Genomic DNA, 22156 nt, shown 5'->3' on the forward strand with positions numbered 1-22156 from the left:
TATGACTCCAACCCATGAGGCTTCATTGAGGATTATTTCTCCTGTTCCACCCAAATGCATCCCAACACTGTAGCCCAAACAAGGTTCAAATCTCAGTTGCAGATCATCTTTGTTGTGTCTCATCAAGATGTGGGCAGGATTGGAGCCAGAGATTGTAAATCAGAGGCTGGGCTGGGAAGTAGTCGTCAAGGCTCGAGGGAAGCAAACCAAGGCTTGAGGAGCTCACAGCTGGTAGAAATCAGGAAAGGCCATCAGGACAGAGCTGGGCTTCTGTTGAGGCTGATCACCAGGAACATGGCAGAAAATCAAGCCAGAGGCCAGAGTTTGTAGTCACCAGATCTGAAGTGAGACACCAGTGAGCCCAGAGTTAAATATGTTCTTTAGACCTCAGAGACAGATGTAGCCTAGAAAGTGCATTTTCATAAAACCCACCGTTTCTTTACTTTTCATCTCAGCCCAGAGATTTCTCATCTATTGATGTTCAATGGCACAGTAGTATGCTCAAGAAACATGTAAAAATGCCTCATAAACTAGTATCATTCAAGAGTTTTCCACCCAAAGAAGTACCTTTTGCCTCTGCTGAATCTTTATGAGATACATTATGCTCTTGGACTTAGCAGGATTAAAGTTTGTCACTTTTACTATTTTTAGCAATTGGAAGGGTGACTTTGCCAGGGCCCCAATTGTTTTGGACCTGACTTAAGACTGAGAGTGTGTGGAGCAAACTTAGCTTAGTCTACTCCTCAACATCTGTAGCTTAATATGACTTTACTGTGTGGTCTTGTTTGTAGTAATGATCCTAAGGGAATACAGTCTCTGCTTCCACCCTGCCACCACCACCACCTCGCCAAGGAAAATGCCCACCAAATGAGATAGAACCCTTTAACGGAAGTTGGAAACAAGGCTGACTTGTTTAAAAATATGCACAAGACACATGTCTCAATAGATTCTGGAGAAAGCTGAGAGCCTGTCCAGTCATTGATTCACACCATGAGGGGTACAGGAAGTCCTGAAGAACATCCAACTTCAGTGCTCTTCTGTACTCTGTATAAAGCCTTCTCACAAACCACGAAGTTCTGTATAAATGATATTCTTCTTCATTATTAGCCTAAATTATTTCACAGGCATCTCACTTTTCTAGAAAGTTGGAAGGAAATTGAGATCGGACTAATAGTTGTGAGAAGGCATTTGAGAATTTTTGCTAGTCTGCAGAGGGATGGCTCAACAGAAAAGGCCACAGTTCTCATTCACATAATCTCATAGGAAGGCAGAAGAGAAAAACCAAAATTTAAGCCACTTTACCACATATGCCATTAGGAAGTAAAGGTAGAAATGGTAAACAGGTAGAGAGGAGAAATAATGTGTGTTAGATACAAGCATTTGCCCAGAGAAAGATGGGAATGCTTGGGATATTTGAGCGCCCACTGCCCCAGTTGGACCCAGTTTAGGAGTTGTAAATATTCACAAGTCATCCCTGAGAGTTGATGAGGTTTCTGAAAGATGTGAACCAGGCCAACAGCTCTTTGTTCTCATATTTTCCCTCTCCTGCCTGTGATAAAGCCCTCATCCCTGTTCACCATTTCCGCCTGCACAAAACTCATAATATGGTGCCTTCTCCCCTATTTCTTGTCTCCCAGTGGCCTCACCTGTGGCAGACCATTTTTACTCTCCACACATCCTAGAGCACAAAATGATCATGTGTGCTGTAAGTTATTACCCAAGTCCAAACCAGCATTCCTCTCATTTCAACCCATTCTCTTTATGAAGCAGTCCCTACTTTTACTCAACTTGTGTTGCAGGTTGTAACTTTCAGCCACACCAACTTCCTGCTCATTCAGGCATGGATTATTATTTTTTTCAATTGGTTTTCTTTTTAAAAAATAATAGCTTCATTGAGATAGGATTCACGTACCATAAAACTCATCCTTTTAAAGCGCACACTTAATGCATTTTAGTATATACAGAGTTGTGCAGGCATCCCTACTAATCTAATTCCAGAACACTTCATCACCCCAAAAGAAACTCTGTACTCACTTAGCCATGCCCCACACTCTCCTTTCCCCAGCTTCTGGCAACCATGATCTACTTCTTCCCCTGTAGATTGGTCTATTCTGGAAATTTTACATAAATGGAATCATACAGCATATGGCCTTTTGTGTCTGGCTTCTCTCACTTAGCATAATGCTTTCAAGGGTCATCCATGTTGTAGGGTGCACTTCATTCCTTTTGATGGCAGGTTAATATCCAATTGTATTGATATAACACATTTTGTTTGGAAACATGTACAAGTTTTTGTGTGGACATATGTTTTCATTTCTCTAAAAGTAGAATTGTCGGGTCATTTGATAATTTTGTGTTTAACATTTTGAGGAACCACCAGACTATTTTTCAATCCCACCAGCAATGTCTGAGAGGTTCAATTTTTTCTGCATCCTAACCAACATTTGTTATTATCTGTCTTTTTTATTATCGCCATCTTGTGGGTATAAAGTATCTCATTAGCATCTTGATTTGAATTTCCTTCATGATGACAATGTTAAGCATCTTTTCATTTGCTTATTAACCAATTGTATATCTTCTTTGGAGAAATATCTGTTCAAATCCTTTGCTCACTTTTTAATTGAGTTGGTTTTTTATGTGTTGTATTATTTCATTATATATTCTGGATATAAGTCTTTTATCTAATGATTTGCAAATATTTTCTCCCATTCTGTGAATTGTCTTTTACCTTTCTTGGTGGTGTACTTTGCACAGATGTTTCTAATTTTGGTGAAGTCCATTTGATCTATTTTTTTAATTTGATTGTGTTTTGGGTGTCCTAAGAAATCAATCTCTACTCTAAGGTTTTCTCCTATGTTTTTTTCTAAGAGTTTTGTAGTTTTTACTCTTATATGTAGGTGCTTGATCCATTTTTAGTTCACTTTTATGTATAGTATGAGGTAGGCATCCAACTTCACTTTTTTGCATGTGGATATCCAGTTACCAGCTACTATTTGTTGACTTCTCAATGTTAAGCATCTTTTCATGTGCATTGACCAATTATTTATCTTCCTTGGAGAAATATCTACTCAAATCTTTTGCCCACTTTTGGAGTTGTCTTCTTAAGAGTTGTAAGATTTTGATTTGTATTTCCTTACTGATGATATGCCAGATGCTATTCTAGATTCTGAGGAAACAGAAGTAAATAGGATGTAGCATACCTGTTGCCTCTCAGGGAGATTACCCTCATGGGTGGGGGTGGGGATCACATATAAATAGAAAACAACCAAGGTCAAATAATGTGTGTGCAATGCCTGACACTGTGCCTGGCCCCTAGAGTGTGCATAGCAACAGGTAGCTTCAATAATAATAATAACAGCTATTATTGTTATTATAAATGCCAATACAGAGATGTGTACAAAGTGCTGTGGCAGGAGGGAGTGACTTGTGCTTGTCTCAAGATTGGCTTCACATAGGGCCACCCCCAGCACCTCTAGGGCCCAGGAAGGGAGTAAGGGAGGTGCAGGCATAGGGCTCTTCAAGACCAACCTTTCATGAGTGTGTGTGGTATGTGTGACATGGAAACAGCTGGTTTTCTTGTCTCTGTGAGTGTCAACTCGGAATAAGGATTGTGATTGACAATTCCCATCCCAGTCTGTACTTAAGAAGAAATGGCTTCCTTCATTTGTGTGTAGCAGATCTCAACAGGCTTTGGAGGGAAGCTCAGAGGCTGAGAGTAAATTATAAAATGTTTCTAAATAGCTTACCTAGGTACATTATCTTAAATATTATATAATTAGGGCTTAAAATCTCTATTCCTTGGTGATAACATAGTGTGTCCTCAAACTGAACTTTCAAAGTGTAGAGCAATGATGGTTTTTTAATATGGAAATTATAGTACTCTTTGTAAAATATCAAAAACTGTTAATTTAATTTCATCATATGAATAAATTATGTTAGTGGTAGGGAGTATGGCTGTATTATATGTATTCTAGGGTTCACATTACCAAAAAATAACCAATTATAGGAAGCAATTTTAAGAAATCACTTTTCCAAGGCTTTTTGTTATACTAGTTATTTGTTTTGTCATCTGCTAGCACATATTAGCAGAAAAGTGAGAATAGGTGCCATAAGTTAAGAAAAATGTGTTAGAAATGAAAAACTTTAAATTGAGCACATTCTAACAATTAATATAATCTAATTTAAGCTACAAAGTACTTTGGCCAAACTGGGTAGGATGTAGTTGTTTCCAAGAAGGATAATTTTAGAACCACTGATGCAAGGTTTAAATTTTAATTTAAACATACTGTTATATTTTATCAAAAAATAAAGGCTTTCTTTAGTATCTGGTTTTAATATCACCTATTGTATAAATTATGAGTTTTTATTCAGTCTTCAGTTCATCAGGCACTGATTGGCTGTCTGATATATGGAGGGAACTTTATTTAAGTATATGATCCTTTGTCCTAAAGTAGTTCATGATCTGAGGAGGAAATGCTGTCTAGTGTAGGACACATACATTGCTAGTTACAAGAAGTAGCAATTTGTGATAAATGCTGTAATAGAGAGGTTGGTTCAGATTCAGAGTTGGGTAGATCTGGGGGAGCTTTCTTGGAGAGCTGGTACCTGGGCTAGAGCTCGAAGTTGGGGGTAGGGGAGATGGCAGCAATGGGGAAGAGAAATCAAGGAAGTGGTGGTAACCTGGTATGCCTGAAGTATAGAATGATTAGGAGACGTAGCAGGGCATACAGTTAGACAGGGAAGAGCCACATTGTGGAATCTTGATGATATTACACCAAACTAATGAGCCTGGACTTGATTCTGTAAGCAGTAGGTAGCCATAGAGTGTTTTTGAGGAGAGTTGTAACATGATCAGATCAGTACAGAAGGAGGCTGAAGGTTAGGTTGAAGGTGGGGAAAAAATTAGAGACCATTCTTGGGTGATACAAATGCCGTCTTTCCAATTTCGTTTCAGTTTAAAAACTCCAAGGGGTAGCTATCTTATGATTTCAGATATTTGATACAGAAGTTCATTTACATTTTAATGGTTAATTATGCCTCCCACTAACTGATCACTCCTCTTGACTGATATTTTTTAGCAATGGCCAAGCAAGAGTTTATAAAGGGTAAAACACCGCATGTTCTCACTCATAGGTGGGAATTGAACAATGAGAACACACGGACACAGGAAGGGGAACATCACACACTGGGGCCTGTTGTGGGGTGAGGGGAGGGGGGAGGGATAGCATTAGGAGATATACCTAATGTTAAATGACGAGTTACTGGATGCAGCACACAACATGGCACATATATACATATGTAACTAACCTGCACGTTGTGCACATGTACCCTAAAACTTAAAGTATAATAAAAAAAAGAGTTTATAAAGGGTACTAATAAAGCATGAACTTGCTTTTTATTGTTTTCCATAATAACATCTGAATCAGTACCCCAGATTTTCTCCTTAAATGTCTCTGAGCCAAGGGAAAGAACCAACCAGATTTTTATTTTAGAAAAAGGACCAGGAAATGTGTCTATACCGCAGAAGGAAACAAACCAATATGAAGCAGGACTATTAGACAAAACTTCAGTCCCGGGTTAGTACTGAACCTAGTTACCTGGTTTGCAATCCAGCTTTGCTCTTACAGGCTGTGTAACTTCAGGCATGCTACTTAACCAATCTGTGCCTCAGTTCTGTTATCTGTAAAATGTGGAGAATAGCACTTACCTCAGTGGTTTTTATGAGAATTAAATAGATAAATTTAGAGTTCTCTGGTACATAGTAAGACCTGAATAAATGGAAACTATTATTATTCTGTCATCGCGCAATAAAAATTAAGTTTATGAAATCTCTGCCGGTGACACATTGTAGTTTATAGTCTTTTCACATATTCACTAGGTCATTTGAGCTCCACAGTCACCTTATAGGTACTGATTGTTCAAACTACCATTGCTGCTAACAAACTACCCCAAAACTTAGAGCCATAAAACAACAACTATTTTATTATGCTCACAGATTCTGTGAGTCAGGAATTAAAAAGAAGTACAGCGGGAATGGCTTATCTCTGCTTCACAGTGTCTGGGGCCACAGCTGGGAGCTGCTTGAAAGGCTGGGGGGAGGCTGGGCGAGGTGGCTCATGCCTGTAATCCCAGCACTTTGGGAGGCCGAGGCAGGTGGATCATGAGGTCGAGGCAGATGGACCATGAGGTCAAGAGATCGAGACCATCTTGGCCAACATGGTGAAACCCCATCTCTACTAAACATACAAAAATTAGCTGGGCGTGGTGGTGCTCATCTGTGGTCCCAGCTACTCGGGAGGCTGAGGTAGGAGAATCACTTGAACCCGGAAGGCGGAGGTTGCAGTGAGCTGAGATCACACCATTGCACTCCAGCCTGGCGACAGAGAGAGACTCCATCTCAGAAAGAAAAAGAGAGAGAGAGAGAGGGAGAGAGAGAGAGAGAAAGAGAAAGAGAGAAAGAAAGAAAGAGAAAGAAAGAAAGAAAGAAAGAAAAAGAAAGAAAGAAAGAAAGAAAGAAAGAAGAAAGAAAGAAAGAAAGGAGGGAGGGAGGGAAGAAAGAAAGGCTGGGGAGTGAGTGAGACAAGGGGCTGGATCAGCTGAGACTGGCAGATCCACTTCCAAGACCACTTCTTCTGCCAAACTGCCTGGCACTTTGGTGGGAAACCTGGAAGGGTGGGCTCAGCTGGGACTGGCACCTAAGCACCTACATGTGGCCTCTCCACTATGGTGGCCTCAGGGTAGTAGTCAGACTTCTTACAATGTTCTTGCAGCAGAAGCTACATGCCTTTATGACCTAGCCTCAGAAGTCCTATAATGAACATTCATTTCCCATTCTCTTTTGGTTGAAGTAGTCACGAGCCCCGCCAGATTCAAGGGAGGGGCTGTAGATCACACCTCTCCGTGGGAGGCATACCACGAAGGCCATGTTTTAAGATCACCACACTGGCATTATTTCCTGATTCGAGATGAGAGATGGTAATTCAGTGGAGATTAAATGATTTGTCAAGGAATAGTAACTGGGATAGTTAGCGGGGAAGGGGGCTTAGGGGAGGAGAATGACTTTTACCATAATTCTGACTCTAAATTCTTGCTCTTTCAATTAGTATATATTATATCAGCTAACGTATACTTGCTAATATGTAAAAGTTCAAAGAAAAAAAACTAACTGGTTTTGAGTATATTCAGTAACTTCCCTAAATAGAAACACAAATCTAGAAGAATAAGGTTTGCATTTATAAGCCCTTGCATTTATAAGCGCTTGCATAAAAACTTCATATTTTAAGGAGGTCCAGGGATGAGTGCAATCCTGAGATTGGTCAGACAGCAACTTTGTATCATTTTTCTCACAAAAAAAGATCTCTGAAAATGTCCCCAATACTTAACTGTGATTTCATTTGTTCTCTAGGAAAATCTCACCTGGCCATTGTCCAGCGGGTGAATAATGAGGGAGAAGGGGACCCTTTCTATGAGGTGATGGGCATTGTCACGCTGGAGGATATCATAGAGGAGATTATCAAGTCGGAGATCCTGGATGAAACTGATCTCTACAGTAAGTGCACGGCCTTGGCTGTTCTCCAGGGTCATCTTATTTTCCTCCAAGACTCTCAGGTAAAGCCTCATTTGATTTATAGAAAGGATGTCAGGGCAAACCCTGTGCCCTGATGTGTGTCAGCCACCTATGCCAGGTGCTGCTGTGGCAAGATACCCTAGTTGGAATCACTTCTGAGTCACTGGGAACATGCTAGCTAAGTGTTTATCAGGAGGGAACCTTCAGGAACTGAGCCAAGACTATGAAAAGGAGACCTCCCAGCCTTTGGATAGAAAAGGGACTACAGGAAACACAGTGTTCCCAGGACGGTGCCCAGAGGCCTCTCTGCCCTTGTTTCTGTCCCCCATGTTCTTGTTTGGTTGCTTCATCCACCTAGATGCAGACCCCAACAGGGGTTCCACTCACATCAGAACATCGCAGTGAGCAGTGGAGACTGTCATGAGATTGCCTACTCACAGCCTAAGCCAAAAACTGAATATTCCTTCTTACAAACTTCCCTGTCCTCTTATGCCTTTCAGCCCACCACCCTGGGTTTCTGTTCTCTCCCTGCCACCAGCATCCCTGCTCTTGTCTCTGCTTCCTTCTTTCTGGTCTGCTGCCCCTCCTAACTCCCTCACTCAGGAACAATACAGACTTTTCTATGCAGATGTGAGTACTTTGGGTTACTGAACCTTATCAAAGCTTTGCTTGCAAACATTACAAAGGCATGCTTTGTCTTTAGGATTGGAATGTTATCTAAGTCCATGGGAGTCCCTAGGCTGGGAAGTGTTTCCTCCTGAGAATTTCATCTCATGGAATAGCCATCCTTTTCTTCCTTGCAGATAACTCGTTTCAGACTTTGGTCCTTAGTTTGTGAGATGCGGCCTTTCAGAAACTGGCTCCTGGTAGAAAGAGCTTTGATACCATAAGGCAGTGAGCAGTGCAGAAAGAGTGCCTTCCTTTTAGACAAAGAAGAGATCAACTCTAAAAGGTGGGCCAGGCCTTGGCAAAGACAAGCAAGAGAGTCATGGCACCTCCCTCCAAGAGCCTGGGCACTGCTGTGCTTGCCCGGACCAGGCGTGTCTTCCTTACATGAGGAACGAGCTTGGAAATGTCCTCTCCCTCCCCCACCTCTGCCTGCCACTCTTGATTTAGAATTCTCAGGTGTAGCCTGGGCAACATGGTGAAACCCCATCTCTACAAAAAATACAACAGTTAGCCAGGCGTGGTGACGTGTGCCTGTAGTCCCAGCTACTTGAGAGGCCAAGGTGGGAGGATCACTTGAGCCTGGGAGGTCCTGGCTGCAGTGAGTGGAGATTGTGCCACAGCACTCCAGCATGGGAGCCTGGGTGACAGGGCAAGATTGTCTCAAAAAAAAAAAAAAAAAAAAAAAAAAAAATCCCAGGTGTCTCAGATAAACTAGTGAAGCCATTCACACTAAGGTGTTAGGTACTGATAATAGCCTAAATGAGTAAGCTCCTCCCGGGGCACTTGTTTGAACAACCTTAAGGCTTCAAACACACACTATTGAAATCTAAGGAATGAAGGGGGCGATGAGAGGAATGATTCCCTAATGATGCCATGTTAAGTGGCAATCTGATGGGGGAGAGGGGGGCTATTTAGGCAAACTTATCATACAAATCAGAAAGTTGCTTACTAGTGAGAGCGAAAGAGCTGGGCTAATAGCCTGTATTTGCTACTCTTTTGCTGAGTGATCCTCTTTCTACAGGAGCAGGTTAGGGTCTTTCTACCTATAAATAGCTGCTGGCATGATTCCCTAAGAGCTGTGAAAAGGCCCAGAAGCCAGGGATACTGTCTTTCTTCTTGCATGACCCTGACCTCTTATGTGATCTGGACACCTGGGTCTGGGTCTGCCCATTGTGACTTGAGCAAAAGGAGTGTCAAAGCAGGAGCCAGATGACTGTGAAGGCCCAGAGTCAGAGCGGGCCATGGAAGAGCTGCACCGGCAGGAGGGCACTTCGACCCTTCTAGATGGAAACCCAAAAGCAGGCCCCAAAAGGAGAGGGGGCACACCAGGGAGCCGGATTCTGGGGCCTTATTTTCCTGCCACAGGGGTTCATTCCCTTTCATTCTCACTGCATCCACTCAGCTTGCACCAGACGTTCCCCCACAGCCCTGTTTCTCTTTAGGCGAAGTTTGGAGAAAACCCAAATCCCTCTCCCTGTTCCCCTTAGTGCAGATAAGATGGGCTAGCAGTTTCAAAATTTTACTCAAAACTCAGGGAAAGCAAAAGAGAAAGAACCAAAGAAGACATTTCCTCTACCAAAAAGAAAAACAACAAAAAAAGCGGGGGCTGGGGGGGAAGTAGATATATTTAGACAAGCTTTAAAAAGAATGAGAACAAATTAAATTGGAAAAAGCAAATGCTTTCAACCAATAATTACATGCCTGATACATAGGCTCTTGGGAGGTACCAGACCCTGCCTGAGGCCCCCATCCAGAAAACCCCCCTTTAGAGATTATAGGTCCAATCTTATTTCTTCTCCTCTCTTCTTCCCTATATTTCCCCTGATTCCCTCCCAGTGGAGGGACTGGGGTTGAAGCAGGGAATGTGAGATAAGAGGTGGTGGCCGCCCTCCTTCCTTGTGTGGCATGCTTCAGGTACCACTCAGAGCATGGTTCACATAAGCAGCAGGAGACTAGGTGAGGCCAGTTCAGGGCAAAGGAGGGGGACAGAGTCAGAAATTCCCTGGGCCCCTGCAACCCTCTTGATACTAAGAATGCAGGTCCCTTGTGTGTGTATGACTTTGTGTAAAAGCATTCTCACAGGTAGTTTCCAGTTAGAGTCTCATAATTAATTGCACAAGATGAGTATGAGAGCTATATTAAATATTATTAGCCTCCTTGTACAGATTAAAATAAAAACTCTGATGCTTAGAGAGATTACATGGTGAGTAAGTAGGGGAACCAGCCCCAGAACCCCAGACTTGGGTACCCCAAGCCTGCTTTCCCCTTTTTCTACTATACACCCCCTAAGTGTGGAAAACACTGAAATGATGGCAGTCTCCCATTGTCTATCCCTCACCAACATCCTTCTACTTCCTGGGTGATATTGTGATGTCACCCATAGTTGACACTGCAGAAATGTTCTATCTGTCCCCTGTGATTCTGGGAAAACCTCCAAAGACCAACGTGATTCTGAGATAGCTGTAATCTGTCCTCTGTGACCCCACAGCTGACAATCGGAAAAAGCAGAGGGTCCCGCACCGGGAGCGGAAGCGGCATGACTTCTCCTTGTTTAAGCTTTCGGACACGGAGATGCGGGTGAAGATCTCACCACAGCTTCTGCTAGCCACACACCGCTTCATGGCCACAGGTAGGACAAGTCTCCACTCCAGAGAAGCTAAAACAGAATCTCTAGGGTGGGACCCAGGCACCAATCGTTGTTAATACCTTCCAGCCTGATTCCAGTGTGCTGTCAGGACTGAGAAGCACTGTTCTAGGAAGGAGGTTGCTTTAGACAGGGTAATGGATGCCACCTACTGTCGTATTGAGCCCCAGGCCTGATCTTATAGAGGAAGAAATGAGTATAACTCAACTCTTCTACCAGAGAAAAGAGCTAAAGAAACCATTGCTGCACTTTTCCCTCTTCTACTCACTTCCTCGCTGAAGCCCGAGGCCATCTCCCTGTCTGTTAGACTTGCAGTGCCCTAGAGCAGTGCCACAGAAGCCTGTGAGCTATGAATTTTTAAAATACAGAAGTGTATTGTGAATCTTGGGATCTTTAGAAAGAAAAAAAGTGAGAAAATCCAAAGATAAACTCCTTCTTGTGAAGAAGATAAAGTTTGTCTTTGAACCCTCTGACCATCCATGCCTAATTAATGTGCTGACCTAGAATGATCATATCTATCACTAACTTCAATATTTAATTAATCCAACATATATTTATTGAGTATATAATGAGTGCTAGCACTGTTTTAGGTGCTAAAGAGTAGAAAATTTTAAGCTGGAGCTGTTTTAAGATAGAATTTCTAGTTCTGAGTACAGATTTTTTTTAACTACTTCCCAGAGCCTATGTTATATAAGTAATATAAGTTTAACATATGTAATATAAGCAATAGCTGTAATATATAAATATGATGCAATGATGCCTCACATTATTGACAACTTATTATTTAAATAATTGCCTGTCTTTAGTAACATGGGATTTCATTTCATTCAGCAGATATATGTCATACAAATAAGCCAGATTAAATTATCTGCATTTCATTCAATTATAGCATTGAAGTCTTTGTTGTTTATGTGGCTTAGTTGTCCATGTCCAATTTTAAATAAAATCAAAGAAAATTAATAACGAAACAGACATTTCCAAATGGAGACCTGTTTCTCCTGAGATGCCAGTGCAGGGACACACATCTCCAGAGGACGTGGGTAAGGCCCTGAGATGCACACTTGGGATTAGGATCCTCCACTCCGGAGGAACTGCAGAAGCCCTGCCAGCCTGGTGCCCAGGTACATGCACAGGGGTCCCAGTTGTGCCCACTCTGACTCCTCCCAGCTGCCACTGCTGGAATGGGTGGGACACAGCTGATGCTGATTCCTCCCTTCCCACTCACTCTCCTCTAGAAGTGGAGCCCTTTAAGTCTCTGTACCTTTCGGAGAAGATCCTGCTCCGGCTCCTGAAACATCCCAACGTGATCCAGGAGCTGAAGTTTGATGAGAAGAACAAGAAGGCCCCGGAACACTACCTCTACCAGCGCAACCGCCCTGTGGACTACTTTGTGCTGCTTCTACAGGTGAGTAGGAAAGTCAGGGAACCTCTGAGAGCCAGAGGAGGGCATCTCCAGGGTGAAGAAATGGCCATGCCTCCTTCAGCACCAAGTTCCAAGACTTGGCTGGCTGCCTCAGCAACAAGGCCAGCTGGGTGGACATTTCTTCATGACCCACAGGAGGGGCCTAGACATGGAAGACTGGTGTCCTGGGAGTGCTGGGATCTTTGACATTTAGTCTGACAACTCAGCGATGTTTGGGGTGGGTTGAATACCTCTCCAATAGAGGGGTTCTGCTTCTAAACTTCCAGAACTGCTGCTCTGCGGAAGCTATAATACCTCCTCATCTCTGCTTGAACATCCCCTGAAATGAAACTGCCCACTGCCTCCTAAACTTTAGACAACTCTTCTTTAAACCCTTCTCTCTGTCAAGTGGAAATCTCACCATCTGTGACTTCCATACTGGTCCTTGCTCTGCTCTCTGGAGGTACATGGGACACATTCATTCTCTCTGCTGCATTTCAGCCTTTGCAGTTCCTGAAATCTTCTCCCCCTTCAGAGGACCAGGAAGGGGGAAAGTGACCTGTTCAAAGAAGTGCAACATCTCCCCAGTGCTCACATAAGTATGATCACCTTCTGCTCTGGATACCTGAATAGGCCTGTCTTAAATAAGTGTCTGACATGATTGCAGCTTGTAACACTGCTGGTGCCCTGTCTGGCTTCACCATTAGCTCTGTCACTGATTCCCTGTCCCTTCCCAACATAATGTTGTGAATCCTAAATACACTGATTGTATTTTAAAATCTTGATTAAGCTCACATGAATTTAGAAATGGTCTCTTTGTTACTGTCCACTTCCAGCCTCTCTGCTCTGTCACTGTAACTTGCCTCACATATATCTTTCCAAATGGTCTGAACAAAATGACCTCTCTTCTCCAAAAAATGTAGTCATGTGCCTCACTGTTGGAAATCAACAAGAATCCTGTTACATTGTTTGTATAATGTAATGATCACATAGTTTCATGTCTTATGCTGAATATAAACTTAACGGTTTTCAAATAAAACATGGAATAAAATGTAGTAGCAAGAGTGTACGCTCAGAAATTTGAAAAATATGGCTTTAACATTCCATTGTTGCCATTTCCTAACTAACCTTGACCAAGTTATTCAATCTCTGAGCCTCAAAATTGAGTCCCCTGTAAATCAGGGATTAAAATGGCATAGGCTTCATGGGGTTGTGGGGCTAATTGCATGAGAATCTATGCAGTGCACATAATACAGTGTCATGTCCATGCATGCTATGCATTACATATCAGCTATCACTATTATTGGCAATGAATTAAACAAGCTTCACACATAATTAGATTTTATCTTTTTTTTTTTTTTTTTTTTTTTTTGAGACAGAGTCTCGCCCTGTCACCCAGGCTGGAGTGCAGTGGCCCGATCTCAGCTCACTGCAACCTCTGCCTCCCTGGTTCAAGCGATTCTCCTGCCTCAGTCTCCTGAGCAGCTAGGACTACAGGTGTGCACCACCACACCCAGCTAATTTTTGTATGTTTAGTAGAGATGGGGTTTCACCATATTGGCCAGGCTAGTCTCAAACTCCTGACTTCGTGATCCACCCGCCTTGGCCTCCCAAAGTGCTGGGATTACAGGCGTGAGCCACCGCACTCGGCCTAGATTTTATGTTGACCTGACTTAGAAATGGTCCAGTCTTTGACTAAACCAGCGGGGCAGTTTATGAGGCCCTGGATTAGCTGGTGCTTAGGCCTGCATCATGGAAGGGCCACTACAGTACACAAGGACAGCTTGGTTATTCATGACTGGATGCTATTTTATGAACAACGAAGCACTGAATTTACTGCAAAGAGCTACTAAAGCTGGTGGTGCTTTCTCACATGTAAATCTGGAGAGAATTAACATTCCTCTGTGATAAGAACATGGGTCTAGTCCACTTGTTATCCAAGCAGAAATGCTTAGGATTCTAGTCAATAGTAGAACTGGAAGTGCTCATACACATTCATAGTACACTTCCTTTTTTTTTTTTTCCAGGGTAAAGTGGAGGTGGAGGTTGGTAAGGAAGGCCTTCGCTTTGAAAATGGAGCCTTTACTTACTATGGCGTCCCAGCCATCATGACCACTGCTTGCTCAGGTATTCTAGTTTCCATTTGTTTATTGGGAAAGTAATGGGATATGGTAGAAAAAGCACAGGGGTTCAAGTCTTGACTCCCCCTTTGACTCTTGTTAATCAGCCTGGACAAGCCATTTAACTTCCTTGGCTTTAGTTCCTTCCTCTGCAAAATGGGTGTATGAATCACTTTTCATTCAGTTAGTGCTTTAAAAAAAGTGCAAAAAATTGAATTGTAAAAAGCAGTAATATTGTCAAGTGTTAGGGATCTAGGGTGGTAGATTTCAGTATGAAAAGACAAGTTTATTTTGCTTTTTATACTTGTTCCCTACCCTTCCATTTAATTGCCTGGTTTTTACAGGGTTAATTGGTGCTGGGGGTGGATAGAAGAGGGAAGATTCCCATAAGAAGTGTGTTTTCTGAGTTGCCTCTGAAACTCACTGCATCCTTCTGTCCTTAGATAATGACGTGCGGAAGGTTGGAAGTCTGGCTGGATCTTCTGTCTTTCGTATGTATCTCTCAAACCCCTTCCTCGTCCTCCCCATCGTAGTCCTGCCTCAGCCCGCTCTGGGGACCTGGACCGAGCACTTTGAGCCTGGGCTGGGGCTAAGACAAATGCTGGCAGCCCCTTTGTAATGTTCTGCCAGGAACACTGCTTCCTGCCAGGTACCCACAGACCATGGGAGCTTAGGTTCTGTGTGTCTGGAATGTTTTCTGCTGCTTCTCTGCTCACATGGTTGGGGGGATGCAGGGGTTGTGAGGGAAGGCACTGCTTATTGCCACCTTCCAGTGAATGCAGGCAGGTGATTTGTGTGCTTGGACAGAGGCTCAGCCCTTCCTCCTGTGCAATAACAATTCACCCATGGCCTTTACTCAAACACTCTCATATGCTATTATTGTGTCTGTGGGGTTTGTCCTCAGTAAGAAGTGACTGCAAGATTTGGGGATGTAAGTTCCACCTTTGTGCAGTACGTTGCTTATCTGCCTCTCTTTCTTGGTTCTCCACCTCTCAGCTAGTGGAGAGGTATCTGCCAGCTGGCTGTGCATGCTTTTGGTCGGGGGCAGGCACAGGGCTGATGGCTGGTTTGCTCTGCCCTTTCTGTGCTGTGCCTTCTTGCTGTTTCCTGTGTAGTTATTGCACTTGCGCTTAAAGGGCATGGCATTTTTTGTGATTAAAAGTGTGATACAGAAAGAATTATTTCTCTAGATTTCTTTCTGATTCACGGTTCCGAATTTTGCATTGCTTTCAGCTGTTAGTGTTTACAGTGACAACTTCAATGCCAAATAGGGTCTTTCCTCTCATCATAAAAAAAGATTTTACATATTGCCTTGTGGTGGGAATTATCAGAGGGTCCCAGAGCTTGATATCATAGTCCCTGGAACATGGCAAGGTAGATACCATTTTAACATGAGTGAAGCTAAGGAAATGACTTGCTTCAAATCACCCAGTAAGTTGGTGAGCGGCCAAGATGCTTCCTGGTGTCCTGGCTAGTTCACATAGCACAATAAAATACAGATTTCAGATCCATCATATTCTGGAATGCAATTTCTAAGTGGAAATAGTGGAACAATTTACAGTGTAATTGTTACAGTGTAATAGCCCAGCCAGTGGCTGAAATGAAGTACCTGCCCAGTGTGAAGAGTGGCAGAACTTGAGTTGGAGGAGCTCTGTAAAATTGAAAAGACCCTGGTACATTATTATACTTAAGACAATGAATCTCAATCAAGGTTGATGAAGGAAGCATCAGTGCTCAGTAGAACTCTGGATGGGTGAGGGACGGGCTACAGGACTTTGGCAAACCTTAGTTCTCTAAAGGAAATCTCCATCATCCATCACATTAGGGACTACTCCTGGGATTCTAATATGTCACCTAGAAATGTCTGTGATCTCTTCCAGAAGACTAAAAGAGGTGGAAATTCTGAGAAAAAAAGACCTACATATGGCTTCCTAGCCCACACAATTTATATGACCTTCTTTCTTAAAAAAAAAAAAATAAATAAATAAATAAATAAAATAAAATTGCTGTGGCCAGGCATGGTGGCTCTCACCTGTAATCCCAGCACTTTGGGAGGCCAGGACGGGTGGATCACATGGTCAGGAGATCGAGACCATCCTGGCCAACATGGTGAAACCCTGTCTCTACTAAAAATACAAAAATTAGCCAGGCATGGTAGCACGTGCCTTTGATCCCAGCTACTAGGGAGGCTGAGGCAGGTGAATCGCTTGAACTTGGGAGGTGGAGGTTGCAGTGAGCCGAGATCATGCCACCGTATTCCAGCCTGGCTACAGAGCAAGATTCCATCTCAAAAAAAAAATTGTTTTAAGTAGAAGGAAGATGTTATCTGATTTCTTCCTTTCCTTCCTTCTTGTCTCTAGTTCTTTCTTTCAAAAGCTTTCAGTTGCATCAGTGAGATAGAAATAAAGTTGCAACATTGATTTCTCCTTTAAAACTAGTTAACTGAAAAGAAGCATAGCACTCTTTCTCTTTCTCTCACCATGTTACTGAGCATCTCTGTAAATCTTCAGAAGGAAAAAGAAATATTATTAGCCAATGGAGTAAAAAGACATTTTCCATCCTCCCCGAACCCATACTTAGTGTAGTGAAGTGTGAAGTAACTGCAAAGGCCAGCCATACTCCACAGTTATCCCGGGTGAATGCTCAGCCCATGGTCCAGCCACCCAGCATCTTTCACTGGCCAAGAACCTCAACCTATAGGTTGAGGGAGAGCTTAAGTCTAAGCTAAAAGGCAATAAAATCTTGTAGGGTCTTGGCCCAGCCCCGTCCCCCTATGCTTGAAGCTAGCTTAATCAGCCTTTGAGGATGAGGAGTGAGATTATGAGTTTGCTGGAATACTGGCACGATGACCTATGCTTCAAAGTTGAACTTGAGGCTACAAAGAAGTCTCTGGCTTTCCTGCATGAGGTGAAGGGAACATAATCTACACTGTCTTCTTCTTCTTGGTTCTGATTGCCAGGAACCCAGGGTAGCTGGAATAGGTGCACACACAGGTGTGCAGATGTGGAAAGAACAGGTCTCCTGTCTGTTTGGTGTATACAATGTATACAGTTTGGTGTATACATTTATACATTTAGAACTATGATTCTTCTTGAGAATAGAGAGTTTCTTAACTCCATTGTGTCTCATAATATTAGAGGCCCATTCTAATATTCATTAACATCTCATGTCAGAGCAAAGGATTATCAGGTAGGTAATTTCAAATAAAATCATTTGATGTAGCAAATAAAACTGCAGAAGCAGTCTATTTCCGTATGCTATCATCTGCAGACTGGTTTCATTTAGCTCCTTAAAAAGGACTCTGGGAATGATCAGATAAGAGAGACGAAGACAGGTTCCCATAGTTCCCCTGCCTAGACACCACTTGAAGGGGGAGCAGCTGGACTGTTAATACACACTCAACTCTAGCCGGGCCCCCAGTGATAGCCAGCACCATTTCAAACTGTGGGGAAAGAGAAGGACAATGGAATGGAGAGATACTTTGGACCACTGGTACTTACCACAAAGTGGCTTTGATTTAATTCATCAAGTTGATTCACATTAACACTGCTAGAGATATTGTTCTTCCTTTATCCCTATCCTCTAGCAATGCACAGTTCTTCACCAACACTGTGACCAGAGGGATCTCCTAGGAGTCTGAGGCAGCATCTAGCTTCCTCAAGGATGCCCCTAGCAGGAGCACACGCTTTCCATTCAGGCCTCTGAGTACCTATGCAGGTGCCCTTGGCAGTTGAGCTCCATGGGAGCTGGGAGAGCTTGGTGGGAACGCAGCGCTGGGCTCCCAGCATGTTTTCTGGCTCAAAATGGGAGCCTCAGAGAATGCTGCCTACATGCTTCCCACAGGGCTCGGCTTGTGCTTGTACATCTGATTCCAAGATGTGTTGCACATCTTTTCAGATGACCTTCAGCAAAATCCATTTTATTTTCTTGTCTTTCTGGAGAGTGACTTTGTAAGAGGATGTGATTCCTGTGTTTTCAGAGTCAAGATTCCTTTTTGCAGAGAAATGTGATGTTGTGAAGATCCAGGAAAAGACTGTCTCACCCACTTTGTTCTTTGTCTCTTTCCTTTTGTGTTTATATCTTCCCTTTCGCAACTCACAAATCCTTGGCCCCTGACTCTTTAGTGCCCGTCTCTGTGTCTCGTACCTTCGCTGTCAGCAGAGGGGACTCTCTGGCAGGCTCCCCAGGTAAACATGCATGGGTGTCTCGGGTCTCTGTAGATCCAGAGGGGTTTGCAAGAAGCCTTTGGTCTCTGTCACTTTCCTGCATGAGAACTAATCTCTCCAACAGGCACTCCTGTGACTAAGGCATAGCACTTTGCACAAATAGCACTCATTTGCACATACCACCCAGGCATTGCTGGTTCAGTGGTGTCATTTGTGAGTTTACCTCCCAGGAATGTATCTGTGTATGCACATGGAAAAATGGTGGGGGTGAGGGATAGTGTGAGTTTTTCCTCATTTGTCTGACTACAGAATGGAGGGATGAGGAGTACAGCATGAATGAAGTAGGAATAGTGGAATACTATGCTTTATTTCTACCTATTTTCTTTCTACCTTTCTTTCCTTCCATGTCCTCATCTTCCTAATAATGTTACTATGTGATGATCATATGCTCACTAGCTCTGCTCGTACAAAGGATGCTATATGTAAAACTTTCAAAACAACTTTTCATTAGGTTTAACCTCTTTTGTTGATAAATGAAATAGTCACTGGGTTTCTTTTTAATCAGGTAACAATTCCTCATAGAGCTAGACAATGATTCAATGACTGAGTAGAATGCCACAAATCTGAATGATCAACCGTTTGTTTTCATCTCCAGCGGTTCTCTTGGGCTCATAGAGCAACTAATGACTAAACCAGGAATGTATTTGTTAAATTGCCCTGCAGTTAGAACACAGTCCAATTTCCTCTACCCTCTAAATCTGTATCCCTTATCACATTGCTGGGGTAATGATACTAAGACCCCACCATATCCTCAGTCATCGAGAAATCGCTTATGTTTCTCTGTCTGTATAGTAGACCCTCAACATTTAAAAAAGGCCATGTTTTGAGACTTCAAACCCTCCAATTTGCAACCTCAGAAGTATTTATGTTGACTTCTGTTTTTTCCCAAAATCACTTTTTTTCATCAAAAACCATCTGGTCCTCATGTTGATCTATACAAGATAAGTTAACCACCTTCTCAAATTTCACCAAAGTTTTCTCTCTCTCTCTTGATGGTGATTTTCCACTAAGAAATAGTTTTTCTTGCTTTGTGAGAGCTCATGCCTTCATAATGACTACAGGATCGGACAGTCAATGTGAAATGCCAATCTGGTGCCCTCACCAGCTAAATGGTCTACTCCTACATGCCCGCAAAATTAGAAATGACCACTTGATGGACCTTCAAGTTCCTTCACATGCAGTGAATCTTGGTGAATGCCACGAGTGTGCTGTGAAGGTTCAGAGGAAAGGGGAGATGCACATTTTAAAAGACTTTCAGCCCAAAAGATCAAAGCGAGGATGTGTTTTCCTTTTTAATTAACCTTCAGTTAACCAGATGACCTAGTTAATTGTAACTTCCCAGTTAAAGGAAGGTTAATTCTAGTTCATCTGTATTGATTATGATAAAGTCCATGATAACCCAATGGCAGACAGAGATGAAAGTGATTCCCTCCTGCTGTGCAGAACCCCCAGGAAGTGCTGAGACTTCTGATCCAACTCTGGGTGGTGTCATGTGCCCCTGAGAGTATTTTCAACTTTCCCCCCTTTTCCATGACTGTGGATATTCAACACAACAGGAGATTAGTGTCAACACAACGGAAACCCTACCCATAAAGAGGTAAGCTTATTCCCACCCTTGGTTTAACTCTGCAGGGTGGAGCAATGGTGGGTACAGTGGGAGAAAACCAGAGGTAGGGAGTGCCTAGTTTCTCCTTTGGCTTATTCCTCTCCACCTTGTGTCTGGTCTCTATCTAGAGCTAATCACTGTGCCTTCCCAGTGATCAGCTGACATCCACAGGACCTATTCTGTGGTATTTCCTCTGTCACTCTTGCTTTTGTTCCATATCATTAAAAGAAGTAGCCTCAGAGGTCTGGGATTTTTGTAGAAAGAAGTTCCAGGTAACTTCTGGCCCTGTAAGCACAGACTTTGGAACCAAGGGCTCTTATTCAGTGCTCGATCGTCCATTCATAGTGTGCATTGAGATCAACAATGATGCCATTTTCTCCTAGAATATACCAAAGTACCTAAAAATTTTTTTTACTTTGCAAAATGTGCTAAGTGGAAATATTGATTTCTGATCCAGATACATTAATTTACATATATGCTAAATCTCAACCGTATCTTATATGGGAGGAAAATAAATCCTAGAAATTAGTAGGGCCTTGAAGTCTAAGAAAGAATTGTCATTGTCTTATTTGACTCCCCACAATCACTTTGGGAGATAGGCAGGAATAGTCATTGAAAAACAACAGATTAAAAAACAGGTTCTGAGAAAGTCAGTCAGTGTTGTATGTGTCTTAGGTAGGCAGAGGGACAAGGACTGGAATCTAAGTCTTAGATCCTGCTCTCCACCTACTGCCTGGGACCTTGCTGTACCTCTGAATATAGACATTTTGTGCCCCTAGAGGGCTGTGATTTATTTGCATTTTGAAAGCAGTGCTAATTACGAATCTGGTGCTCGCACTAGATTGAGGCTAGGGGTCTCTGCACCAAATATTGCCATCATTATCCATAGGGAGTCTCTTTCTATTTGAGCCTTAGTTTGAAATAAGAACACAGTGGTTCACAGATTACCTCCAGGTTGTGGTGTGGTTAACCAACTTGGCAGGTGCTTTCATTTAAAAATGAAACTTCTGATCAGGGGTTTCCCCTGAAAGTACACGGCCCCACTGCAATTAGCATTCCCTTTCCCCATATTCACTCCTTCTTTCTTCTCCTGGTGGTGGAGATAATTTTGAATTCCCCATGACAGTCCTTTCAAATCCACAAAAGCACAGAGACAGAGACTTTGGAACCAACGGTTCTTTTTCAGTGCTCGGTTATCTATTCATAATGTGCACTGAGATCAATAATGACAGTTTTCTGCTTGAATATACAGGGAATCTCTAAAAATAATATTTCTACTTTGCAAAATGTGGTAAGTGGAAATATTCCTTCGGGTTGGCTCTTGTGTGATGAACATTTGGGAACCATTAAAGCTCCGTGTAAAGTGAATGAGTTCATCTGGGATCCTAACTTGGGCTTAGAGTTCACATTGTAGTTTTGACAGACAGCTGGCTTTGGTGTTCGGTTGTCTGATGCTAAATATTGCCCCAGTATAATGAATTTTAACAATTCTAGTTTGTACTCTTACAGGTCTATGTAATTAAGCTTCCTCATCCATTTTGGAGAAGAGAGATGGCCCACGGCACAGTCACAGTCAGACCAAAGTAGGCCATTCCCCCTCATCCCTCACTGATGGTACAAAAGATGTAGGCAGGCAACCCCTGAACCCTCCTTTTTCCTCAAATCCTCATAAGGAAAATGGGAGCTTAGCATTCTACTTCTGTATCTTGGGGTCTGATTCCAGGATAGGGTTGTGAAGGCTCCCTGGATACAGGTGTCACAAATGAAGCAAGAGTCCCAGAGCTGCTGTGTATAGATTTTCAGGGCCCCTGACTATTACTGCAGAAGGAGAGGAGTTTCCATCCAGCCCCAATTACAGTGTGAAGTCCTCTTCCATACCCTTTGCCACCCTGCCCCCAATTTTTCCCTAGTGCCTTCTCCAC

The 22156-nt window shown here is 42.8% G+C and overlaps 1 protein-coding gene across 4 annotated transcripts in view; it reads left to right on the forward strand.

Moving 5' to 3' along the window:
- CNNM1 (cyclin and CBS domain divalent metal cation transport mediator 1) overlaps positions 1 to 22156 on the forward strand; it is a 67512-nt gene that overhangs the window by 23254 nt on the left and 22102 nt on the right. For 2 of the 4 annotated variants that reach the window (XM_024930302.4, XM_034931262.3), the window contains exons 2-7: positions 7406 to 7549; positions 10725 to 10865; positions 12116 to 12285; positions 14310 to 14409; positions 14846 to 14893; positions 18527 to 18589. In XM_024930302.4, the coding sequence (XP_024786070.2) occupies positions 7406 to 7549; positions 10725 to 10865; positions 12116 to 12285; positions 14310 to 14409; positions 14846 to 14893; positions 18527 to 18589 (666 nt within the window). The remainder of the gene's footprint in view (positions 1 to 7405; positions 7550 to 10724; positions 10866 to 12115; positions 12286 to 14309; positions 14410 to 14845; positions 14894 to 18526; positions 18590 to 22156) is intronic. The other 2 variants (XM_034931261.3, XM_034931263.3) reach the window with 1 other exon arrangement.

Source organism: Pan paniscus, chromosome 8 (genome assembly GCF_029289425.2).
Source record: "Pan paniscus chromosome 8, NHGRI_mPanPan1-v2.0_pri, whole genome shotgun sequence".
Taxonomy (NCBI): Eukaryota; Metazoa; Chordata; class Mammalia; order Primates; family Hominidae; genus Pan; species Pan paniscus.